The sequence below is a fragment of the Macrotis lagotis genome, chromosome 4 (assembly GCF_037893015.1).
Source record: "Macrotis lagotis isolate mMagLag1 chromosome 4, bilby.v1.9.chrom.fasta, whole genome shotgun sequence".
NCBI classification, from domain to species: domain Eukaryota; kingdom Metazoa; phylum Chordata; class Mammalia; order Peramelemorphia; family Peramelidae; genus Macrotis; species Macrotis lagotis.
The window spans coordinates 225,162,543-225,175,302 of NC_133661.1; the positions used below are offsets into that span (position 1 = coordinate 225,162,543).

Here is a 12,760-nt window from a genome sequence, read left to right on the forward strand (position 1 = left end):
TTAAAATGTGGAATAACCTTTTAAAAAGTAAATCCATTATAGGCATTATAAGATTCACATAACTTCTTTCAAATCAATTTTGATTTCTTTGTTTATAAAGTTATGTAATAAATGTTCTATGTGAAATGTAGTAACTTTGGCTCCATGCAAACAAAACTGTGTATTAAAACATCTGAATGGAAAGGGAATAATTACATGAATTCTGAAGGAACAAGAGATAGTAATTTCCTGGTGGAGTTGGTAGGGTTATAGTCAAGGAAGTGAGTACAAATTTCTATTAGCTTAAGTAGCATGATCTAATGTATAAAATGTTAGATGTATAGTTAAGAAGACCTGGGTTCAAATTCTGCCTCGTGTACTTAACAGCTGTGGGACCATGAGTAAGTCCCTTAAACTTTGTGCTTCAGTTTCTCCTCTTTAAATGAATAGACCACACTCAATAATTTCTAAGATCCCTTATATTTCTAATTCTATGATCTTATGCTTATATATTAGCCTACATTTTTATTTCTTCCTTTCTCAATTTTCAATGTTTTGTTCTTACTCTGAGATCTTTGTTAAGGCTATAGTTTTAAGAAATTTGTGGAAAGTATCATTGAAAGATTAGGAATATATAAGTAGTTGGAAGTGAAAGAGTGAGTAAAAATATATACATATATATTTATATACATATATATAGTTATATGGATAGATAGATCAAAAAATAGATAAAGGCACATTGCTAAAATGTTCTTCAGAACATAATATTGATGAGTATATTATTAAAAACACCATCCTAAATGTCCAAACTCATCTATAGATATAAATTTTTAAAGTGAAATTCAGTTGATTACTATAAATATACATAGTAAGTTTTAAGTTTTTCTGCAACTCTTGTTTTCCACATACTCTTTGAAGTCATGGAGAGTGGTTATAACTAGTCAAATTATTAGGGATAGTGGGAAAAATCAAATGTCAGAACAACATGTTCTCATTTCTTTGTATATCATCTCTCCTGGAAACTATTGTTGACTATCTCACTCCCCAGAATCCATGTAACCATGACCTTCACCCTACAATGCCTGGTCTGTTTGACTAGATTATTTAGTAAAATGAGCACAAATTTGAATCCTAGTTTTGTTGCTTATTAACTGTGACTTGAGCAAGTTACCTCCCTGGACCTCAGTTTCCTTATTGGTAAAATAATGGGTTCTTTATTCAACACTGTCTAGGTAGATAGCCTCTGTTACTGCATCTCTCATTACCTTTTCTATAGTATCAAGTAAATCAAACTTTAAAGTGTATACAGTATTTTTTATGTGAATTGTCTATGAAGGAATTTTTATTTTATCATGTGAAAATAAATAATGATGATTTTGACTTTTGAACATTCATTCACTTCTTATATATGTCTAATAAATAAAGTCCAAGGACAATTAAGAAAAATGTGCTCCTCATTTAGTTAAAATAACTTGCAACTTTTATGCTCTCTCATACATTTCTTTGTGCCTCTGCCAATCGATTATAAGGAAAATATAAATCCTTTCCCATTGTTTTAGAATTTTGTATTTTTATTTCACAGGTATAAACACTTATTTTTGTAATATAGAAGACAAAACAAGTGAAATGCATGTTGACTGGCAAATCATGCCTTTTTTGTGTTAAACTGGATGGCAGCTTCTCCATTATATAGATGACAAAACAAAACAATATTACATGAAAAAAACCTGTGCTCTTTAATATTCTTAGACATTGTTTTATTTGTGTTTTTATTAGATATCAACTTAATTTCTATGTAATATCATAATCCCTCATACTTTATTTTGAAAGGCTTGTTGGATTGTTTAGTTAGTTAGCATTATTAGTTGGTTAGCATATAACTTTCTTAAAGAAAGTAATGATTGGAAGCAAAGATCACATTTATTTCTGTGACTCAGAAAAATCACATCTGATTCCTACACTATTGTGTTTGTATTTTAATCTATTTCTGATCTATACTGTATATAAACAGCATCCTTATTCTTTATACAGGAAGTCCTGCATGTTGCAGGGGTGGAAATGCAATTGACCGCTGCGGCATCATTTTTGACCATTCTCCAAGAGGAATCAGTGTCAATTCAAACTTATTCCCACTCATTCCTGCATGTCATTTTACAGCATGTGGAGCACAGGGATGCAGGTTAGGTGATTATTTCTGTGAATGTTTTTATAGACCATACAAGACAATTTGTTGCCAAAATGCTTGTTTACAATAATTAATATTCATTCTGAAAAATGGTAGTATAATTTAAAGTAGTATAACTTTCATCAACTATAATAGATAAAAATCAAGTATCTTTACAAACTGAAAATCTGTTTTAACCTTATAAGTTAATTGCCTTCATTTTCTTCAAAAAACAAATAAAATGGTATTTATTCTTTGTAGCAAATAGAGATAATTTTATTTCAAGAAAAAACAGCAACAGTGACTGACAAAACAGTGTCAAAAATTTTTGTTTGAAGTTAGCAATCTTTTCAAATATTGATTGGAACTAAAAGGAGGAAAGAAATAACACACGATTTTTCTAATTTTATCATTAAAATTATTGTAAATATGAATATATGAAATTGATGCTGATTTGTTGAATGTGATATCTGAAGTAACTCAATATATGTATATTTAACAGGTGTCAGTAATGCTTGGCTGGAAACCCTTCTATCAGTAATAGAATCTCTGCCAAAAGAAACCTTAAGACATGAGGTACCTTTTTTCTCTCTCTCCTACTGCTAAGGTCACACAATCCTGACAGAGAAAAGCAGAAAATGTGTTTGACCTTTTTCCCTATCAAATATTTTTCCTTTTTCATTCATTAAATAATTTCTCTAAATAATATTTTTACAAAAAGAAAAAATATTGCAGTCCAAGTTAAAATTGAGATTATTTCCTTTTCACACTTCAGTGAAAAAGGAGAAACGTTTTATTTGAACCATTTTTCTTCATCATCAGACCAGTTTTTGCTTATGCTTTAATTTATGACTACCTTAAAATGTTAGAATGACTGGATAAAAGTGAAAAATTCAGTGAAACATGATGATTCTCCACATGCAGGAGATTATCATTTAGAAGAGCTTATTTATATTTTTTGTATATTTTAATGTAATATTAACAGTCAAGAATGGAAAGACCCCATTTTCTACTCTGAAATAATTATAATAACATTCTAGAAGAAATAGTATGATGCAGTGGAAGTAATACTAGAGTTGGAGATGAAAGACCTGGGCTGGAATCCTAACTTTGCCACTTAACTTTGGTGGCCTTGGACAAGTCACTCTTGACCTTAGAGGATCCTAGATGTAAAGTAAAAATTCCCTCCCTTTACAGAGGAGGAAGCTAATATCCAGAGCACTTAAATGATTTTCCCATTGTCCTATAACTAACCTCATTTTCCTTACATATAAAATGAGAGGCTTGGACTCAATGACCTCTGAGGTCCTCTTGAGTTGCAACTCTGATTGCATTAAAAAGTCACATGTAAGCAAATATATTATTGTGTTTCATTTTACATCAGTGTTAGTTGCCATTATATATTCAGGGCAGCATTTTTATACTTCTTTCTTCTAAATAGTTGTTAAATCTTTCATTACCAATATCAGCCATATTTTATAGTTATAATGGACTTTTATTTTATATTTTTTTGGGCAAGGCAATGGAGTTAAGTGACTTGCCCAAGGTCACACAACTAGATAATTATTAAGTGTCAGACTGGATTTGAACTCAGGTCCTCTTGACTCCAGGGCTGGTACTGTATCCACTGTGTCAACTAGATGCCCCTATAATGAACTTTTAAATGAGAAAGCTGAGACCAAACAAAATACAGTGAGTTCCCTAAGTTCACAGTGGTGGAGTTGGTACTTGAACACACATTTCCATGCTAGTCCAAGGTTCATTCCACTATAAATGCCATACATTATAAAAAAACCCAACTTATTTTTAATATAGGCCCATCAGTTTTATGGCACTTTATCAGGGTCTGATACTGTATTCATTTGGCAGAACTGCTTATAACAGATTTTAAGTTTAAGTCTTTACACCTTTAAGGGGAAATAAAATCAATTTGGATGGAGGAAAAATTTCAAAGCATATTACTTGGTCACTTTATAATTTCCTTTGGAAACTTTTTTTTAATTAAAGATTTTATTTATTTTGAGTTTTATAATTTTTCCCCCAATCTTACTTCCCTCCCCCCCACCCCCCACCCCCACAGAAAGCAATTTGTCAGTCTTTTCATTGTTTTGGAAACTTATTTTAAATGTACACCAGAACACAAAAAAAATTGCAGACTTTCCTCAAGGCCACAATTCAAATTCTTTGCTATTGAATACAAGCATAGAAATATAGTTTTTCTTAAAATGGTTCTAATGCTAATTCTGTAGCTTCATCTTTTCTACCTTTTTATTACAGATACCAAAAGAAAATATTGAGTCCAACTACACAACTTATTATATATATATAGTATCTGCTTTAATAGCCGAGAACACAAGTACTTTCCTATTAATTACCAATGTGCATTACAAGCTAAAATTTGGGCCGTTAATTATTATGGATATGAAGGTGTAAAAAAGAATAAATATATATAGAACATTTATTAAAACAGTTTAAAAGAGTAGTTGAATTAATTCTAAATATTAGCATTATGTGAATTTTCTTTCAAATTTTTTTTCTTTGTAGATTTTGAATCCACTTGTTTCCAAGGCACAGCTGTCCCAAACATTACAGTCTCGTTTAGTTAGTTGTAAACTTTTAGGAAAATTGGCCAACAAATTTGAAGCCCATATGTAAGTATTTGTGTATGAAATTTAGGTGATAATTTTAATAAGTAATTTAAGATATATATTGATTCCCTCATAAGAATATATTTCTATTTTATAGTATGTAAAAATATGGATGTTTAAATTTTACAGATTTACCATGCATGATACATTTTAAAATATACATTTTGTATATTACATATAAGACAAAATGTATAATATATTTATTTCTATTTCATTTTCCAGATTTTATGGCCACTTAAAATATTCTTTTCCCCATTGTAGTCTTTCACCTTATAATTATTTTCCTAAAGATGAGAGGGCATCATTGGGATTTTTCAGATTGGTAGATATGACATAAAGAATTAATCCTCCCATTATTAATTCTTTTCATATAACTCAGCTATGCCATTTTGCACAATTTGTGCTTGTGAGAGGTTTTGTATATGTAATGCCACTGAGTTTTTTTTTAATTATGATATGGTTTGGAAAATGGATCAACTGGAAGGAATAAAATTCTAGTATGATTATCTGGATAATTCACATCATAATCTGACAACTTTGTTTCTTCAATTTTAGCTGCCATTTACAAAGTTAATCAGTACATAATTAATTCATTTGTCTGTTGTTCACAAGATGATAATATTCATATCTGCTATTTAAATGATTTAATTTATACAGCTGAATATTTTTTGAACATTGTTACATAAAAATTACTTTCATTCACATGTTTGTTTTTCCCGTCAGCGTTAAAAGAGAAATACTTCCTCTGGTGAAATCTCTCTGCCAAGATGTAGAATATGAAGTTCGATCTTGCATGTGTCGACAATTAGATATCATAGCTCAGGGTATAGGGTAAGCATACTTTTGAAAAGTTTTTTCCCCCATCATTGTCTCATAACCACTTTCTGCCTCTGTACCTCAAGAAATCATTATTGTAAAGATTCCTACTTGTAAAGTAATGAGACTTGTTCTTACCTTCAGCCTATTACATACACTATTTTGAAAGCTAAAACAACAAAACAAAACCAGTCATTTGAAATGTTTTGAGGATAGCATTTGAAATTTGTGGTATATTTTGAGATTCTGCCTCATCAACTTACCACTTGGCTTTCTCAAAAACAGCCTCTTTTAGTTAGTCGTAATTCAAAATAAATGAACTCAGGAAGGAATGATAGTCTATGATATGCCTTTATTATAGCATAACTACAGTATTTTTACCTACAGTTTTAAAAGATTTAATTTTAAGAACTTTTTTCCTAACCTTTTCCTGGGTACCTTTTTAAATGAACACATAGATCATTGCAAACTTTCTGTCTTATACTGCCTCTACTGGCATTCTCTCCCTTTTGGTATATGAGATTTAAAAAGTATTAGCATAGAACAACTAATTATTTTATCATTCAGAAAAATAGATCATGGATCAAACTAGTCTCTTTATCTCATGCCTCATCCACCACTGTAAAGAAATAAAGGAAAAGCATAACTTGGAAATAAACTAAGAGAACTAATTCCGAAGAGATACTAAAAGCCAAAAAAGTCTTTCTTTAATACTTTGTTATGTAACTAAGGACAGTGGGAATAAAAAGCCATTTGTCTTTTTCCTATTTTTTTTTGAGTTTCTGACCCAGCTTGAAAGATTTCTTAAGTAGGACAAGTTTTGGATATTCTCTATGATTCAGAGTGAATGTGATATGGTCCTTTGTCATACCTTTAAAAGAGCCTGGCAAATTCTAGTAGAGAATAATTACTTATCATATTTTATAGGCCCAAAAGATCTTGTTTCTAGACCCCCTTTGGAGTAATCAGTCCTCTAGATCTACTCCTAGATCTACTCTTCTGAAGGGTCCCTAATGCTAACTAGTCCTCTTAAGATCATCATGGACCAAAATGAACTCAACTGGACCTATACCCAGATCCCTCTGACTAAGCAAATCTCCTATCCTATTGGTGTGGAATAGCTTATCATCTCATCTGAATTTTCCCCCTGTTGTAGTTTTAATACTCTTTCATATTCAATATGAAATATATTCAGTGTCCCTGACTTAATTCTCTTGAATTCTAACCTGAATTTTTCAAATGCATATTGAGAATTTTTTTAGGATCACGAACCAAAAATTAAACTTCAAAAACTGAGAATAGAAAATATCTGATGAGATTTTAAGCATGTTTAAATTCATTTTATAGATTAGTTTCTAGTTTTGTCTACATTTATCTACCATGGAATTTTCTTGTGATATTAAAAGTACAGAATCAAGTTCTAATTGGTTTCCCACAATGTGAGAGAAATTGCAAGAAAAATTTAATCAAACATGGTAGATAAAAATTGACATCTCTATAGAAACTTATTTTTGATTTGAGAACTGTTTTTTTTATTTTCCTCTTAAGTATCCTGATGAAATTATATATATATTGCAAGACAATGGGGTTAATTAAGTGGCTTGCCCAAGGCCACACAGCTAGGTAATTATTTAGTGTCTGAGGTCGGATTTGAACTCAGGTACTACTGACTCCAGGGCCAGTGCTCTATCCACTGCGCCACCTAGCTGCCCCAAGAAATTATATCTTCAATAAAAAAAATATCCCTTATAATCATGTTTGTTTGTATTATCTGGAGTCAACTAAATAACCCACCTAAAGAGTAGGATTGTGAACAAATCCAGTTAATAAACAACTTTTGTTTCTAAAAGATGAAATCCTTTATCATAAAATTGTACAAATTTTGCTTATTTTGTTGCAGAATTAAAGAATTCCACAAGTTCAAATTATTTAGGGATCTTTAGATTATTCCAATCCTCCTTCATTTTACATATATAGAGAAATTGAAATCCTGAAAAGTAAAGTGATTTTTTTAGAAGCCTTATAGTTAATAAATTATGAATTGGGGTTCAAACTCAGGTCTTCTTACTTCAAAACCAGTGTTTTTATCACTGTATTGTGGTACACAGTACATATTTACAAAATCTATATGAGAATATTTTTCCATATTTATATTAGAATTCTCTTCTAATTTTCCCTTATAACACTTTATTCAAGTTTTTTTAATTAAAAAAACACAAATTGAAGCCTGTTCCCTTAATACGAAACTGCTGCTATTATCTAATATTACTCGAATTATTCCTTTGAAATGCATTTATTTACCATCCTGTAAATGCAGTCTCATATCCTTGCTTTAGCTATATCTTGAATTTTTCAGCATATCCTGCACCTTTCACTGAATATCTTTGATTCTCTTATTGGATTATGTGTAATTATGACTCATGCCATCTTAATAAACAAGGAACCCAGACACATCTTAAGCCTTCCTTTAACACTCTTCATGTTGCACATGATAGTCATAGTAATGACATTTGATGATGTTGAAAAAACAGAAACCAAAATTGAGATGATGGATAAGAATCCCATGTACTTATAATTATCATTCCTAATCTGAAACAATTTCTATTGTGCCTCATTCTGCTTTATAGCTTCCAATATCATGAATCATTCCTTCAGGCAGAAATTTTTTTCTAGTAACATGATTTAGATTTTTGAGAATAATTTCTCCTCTGGCATTTGTTTGTAGAGGAAATCTTGTTTGATATCTGTCATTTACAACTATTAATAATTTACTATAGCCAATTCATATCCTTTTCTAACATATTCTTATAATAAAAGAAGTCTTATTCAATCTATAATATTTACTACAGCTATCAAACATTTAACCAATGACAATTAGAACTGATTTGTAAAAATCTGAATGCTTACTGAACTCTTTAGGCAATGTTATTTTATTTTTGATGTTTAATTGATGTTATTTTCTCCATTCATTTGAAAATTCTTATACAAATCATACCCTTATATTTCTTTGTGTTCTTTCCAATTGCCTGTTACGATATTGTATATATAATTGGAGCTTAAGAAATATTTGCTGGTATTATTTCCACCTCCTAATTATTTTACTTGTTGTGCAGGACAGAATTAACCAAAAGTGTCGTGCTTCCTGAATTAATAGAACTAGCTAGAGATGAGAGCAGCGGTGTACGACTTGCAGCATTTGAAACCTTAGTTAATCTACTTGAAATGTTTGATGCAGGTAAATTCTTTTGTTATACACATATATTGTTGTTTCTGTGTGTCTACATATATATTTGTTTTTTCCTTTTATGAGATAAGTATATGACAAACTTGAACATTAGATTATTCTCAGTTCCCCAATGGGTAATCACTTCTCCCTCATCTTATTTTGGTAATGCAGCCTTTTAAAGCAGCCTATTTTAAGTGAATTCACAACTTTTCTGTGAAATAAATAGAACAAGTTTTATTATCCCTATTTTACAGGTGAGAATTCAGACATTCAAATTAAGTAATTTACCAGAGGCCATACCTAATAAGTGGTGGTAGTAGAACTAAAACACAGATTTTATAATCCCAAATCCAAAAGGTCTTTGTATTACACTGTATGCCCTTTATTTTCCCTGGCTTTGGTGGAATTTGTCTACTATCAGCCTTACCTCATTCATATTTGTGTGCTATACACACACACACACACACACACACACACACACACACACACACACACACACCACATATATAAACAGTAAATGTTTATATGATAAGTGAAGAAGTTGAATAGTTATTCGATATGAAAATGCAAATAATTGTGATATACAAAAATGTAGTGATTCATTGGTTTGTGAGCCAATAAAACTATTTAAGAAATTAAAAACTAATTATTTACAGTATAATTCTTTTTTAATGCTACTTGCTGCATTTTCATTTAATTAGGTACTTAGTAAGTTCCTCTAGTTTCACCTCCATCATGAGTTGTGTGACATGATGACAAAACATATTATCACCTTGGAGAAAGGAAAAAAAGGGATTGTGCTCTTTTGCATATTCCAATTCAAATTAGTAAAATACACTGAAAATGGGGAAGATTTTGCTTATGGAATTAAAAACCATATTAACTATACTTGTCAACACTCCCTCGTCTTGGTTGTGCCTTCTTTTCAAAGGAAAAGCTTACAATTTTTGACTCAGGATTGGATCTGTTTGTGAATAGTGTAATGTAGATCTTGTAATGTATATTTGACAGCAGAATGCAGGACTTCCCAGTGACTTTCTGTCATGGTCAGTGGCACTTGAATGTCTCTGGTACTAGTCATGCTGTCAGCATCATTAATAGTTTACAGTATGTAAAGCTGAATTTTATAAAGCATGCAGGAAATACTAAATGAATGAAACCCAAGGAATAGTAACTTTGTCTTTCTACAGATTTACTGCTGGTGTTGCCATTTTACATTTATAAGTAGTAAGTCTATAGGTTTCTTTAAATTAAAAAAAGTAAAGGAGAAGAGAATTGATAGGCAAATTAATATGGTAGATATCAGGAATATGGAATAGTTCATCCAAGTGAGTTGACTTTATCTTTCAGAAAGCATTATGAAGTGTCAGCGGGTGCAAGCTCTGAAAGAAATTTGAGGAATAGAAGAGGATAAAATTATAAATGCTTAATTTAATTATTTCCAGGTTCTTAACCTGTCCTCATTTACAATTATTTTATTTGGTTGTTTTAGAGATCTGGCTTCTGTTGTCCTGCTTCTGACACCTACCAACTGTATATCCAGTGATCCCAGACTCACCACTTAACTCTTAGTGCTCTAGGCCAATCTTTAATACTATAAGCTGCAAAGGAAGTGCTTACTGGCATCATTAGAAATAGCATTCTCATCTGGGAGCTCCATATATCAATGAAATCACAATTCCAATCCCCTTGACTCTTCATTTAGTTGAATATTTTAATATTAGAGGTGTTTTAGATAGAATTGAAGTACCTTTGTTTTTCCTGTTGATGCTGACCTTTCTAATTGTTCTAGCAGTCAAATTTGGGGTAAGACTCTGAATTGTACATAGTGAAAATATATCTGCTACTAGGATAGTGCATAGAACTTAAGAATTTTATATAAAACTTTTAGTTACATAGGTCTTTTCCCCCTTCTATTTTTAAAGTTCTCTCTCTTCTTTGTGCCTAATTATTATAGTGATAGTACATTGCCTTGCTTTAAAGAAAACAGTGCTCAGAGAAGTCAAAGCAGCTTGTTTTAGAGTAATTAAAGAAATGTATTTCTCCACTGGGAAGCACCTGTTTCCTTAATTTGAATCCAGGTTTATATGTAGAAAAAAAATCATTCATTTAAAATAACAGGTAGAGGGGGCAGCTAGGTAGCACAGTGGATAGAGCACTCGCCCTGGAGCCAGGAGTACCAGAGTTCAAATCCGGTCTCAGACACTTAATAATTACCTAGCTGTGTGGCCTTGGGCAAGCCACTTGACCCCATTGCCTTGCTAAAACCTAATGAATAAATAAACAAACAAACAAACAAATAAATAAATAAAATAACAGGTAGTTTTTTAGTGTCTTTTAATAATTAATTGACAACATATTATTGCCTAGTAGCCCATGATTAGCATGAGGGCTGGCTAATAGTAATTAGTATAAAACCAATCACATGCTTTAGTTAGGATTGCACCTTGGGTTTTTTATTCTATTTTCTCACTTCATTTTGTTAAATTATTCTTTTTTTAAACTGATAGGGAAAATGGGGATTAGACTATGTTTTGCTTTACATGAAATGCTGAAATGATCATCCCTAGAATTGACTATTTTTACTAAATTGTGAAAAACATGAGACTTGGCTTCAGTATACCTCATCTTTTCTGTATTAGTAATCTTCCAACTGCCTCCTATGGATCACGCAGGCCAGCTAGGTGAAGCAACAAGTTATCCTGTGTAAATCAAGTCTAACCACTGCCATGGCCATTATTTTAATTGTTCCCTCCCTCACGTTAGGATACAGGGAGGCTAGCACCTTGACCCAAGAACCTTGGGAATAACAAAGACTACTGGTCTGCTTCTAGCCCAGACTTCTAGAGCCATCTTTGAGGGGAGCAATCACCATGGAGAAAGAAGTAGTTTTCTTGCCACTAAGGATACTAACTGCTGAATAACTGCCACTTCCGTCAGGCATAACCAAGTGCCTTTAAAAGGGCAGTCCTCCCACATTCCCCAGGTTCTGCTACCAGCTCAGCCCACAGACATCATCCCAGGAAGCAACTCCCATGGAGATAGGGCCTTGTATCTATTTCTGAGGGTGCCAGATTCCCTACTTCCTTAGCAGCCATAGCTACTGAAGATTTGGAAATAAAATTCCTGCTTCCAAAAGTCTTTGGCACTATCAAAAGGTTCAATATCAGACATGGATATTATTATCCACATAAATGACATTAAATCACATGCATTACCATCTGCTTTTCTGGTACACCAAGAACAATGGAACTTTTTCATCTGACTAGCAATTGGAAATTCTATATGTGATCTCCCTTAGCTGAATGTGAGCTCTTTGAGAGCAGAGACTGTCTTTTCTATTTGCATCACAAATACTTAGCACAGTGTTTTATAAATGCTTATTTATTCATTTCATTCATTCCTTTACTTTCTCCTTTCCATTCCTTTAGATATTCTGAATATTCAAGTCCTCCTGCCTGATTTTTAAAAATTAAATGTCCCTAATATCTGTACTGTTGTTCCCTCTCAAATAGCATCTGCATTTAGATCATAGCTTTTAGTACCTTGCCAATGGAACTGCCACCCATGGAGGAGGCAGGTCAACCTAACTGAAGCAAAAAGTCATCCTATGTAAGTCAAATCTAACCACTGCTATAGCCACTATTTTAATTGTCCCCTCCCTCAAATTAGGAAGCAAATATCATGGCAGGACCATTAGATATCAAAATTTTAGGCAACTTGTACATAATCAACTTTGTTTTAAGTTTATTCTTGAGTAAATCAAGAAAATATTTGACAATAGTGAAAGTAAGAAAATATGAAGATTAATTTATTAATAATTAAGTTCTTAACTGCATGTAGAGGCCTGTGCTCACCTCTAAGGAAGTTATACAAGTTACATATTACATAGTCACTGTCCTTATTAAGTTTATAATAAATAAAAAT

General features: G+C 31.8%; 1 protein-coding gene across 4 annotated transcripts in view; it reads left to right on the forward strand.

Annotated features, from left to right (window-relative positions):
* Positions 1 to 12,760, forward strand: part of PPP4R4 (protein phosphatase 4 regulatory subunit 4) — a 124,550-nt gene that overhangs the window by 53,199 nt on the left and 58,591 nt on the right. For all 4 annotated transcript variants that reach the window (XM_074235479.1, XM_074235481.1, XM_074235478.1 and 1 more), the window contains exons 4-8: positions 2,011 to 2,158; positions 2,646 to 2,719; positions 4,688 to 4,794; positions 5,515 to 5,622; positions 8,721 to 8,842. In XM_074235479.1, the coding sequence (XP_074091580.1) occupies positions 2,011 to 2,158; positions 2,646 to 2,719; positions 4,688 to 4,794; positions 5,515 to 5,622; positions 8,721 to 8,842 (559 nt within the window). The remainder of the gene's footprint in view (positions 1 to 2,010; positions 2,159 to 2,645; positions 2,720 to 4,687; positions 4,795 to 5,514; positions 5,623 to 8,720; positions 8,843 to 12,760) is intronic.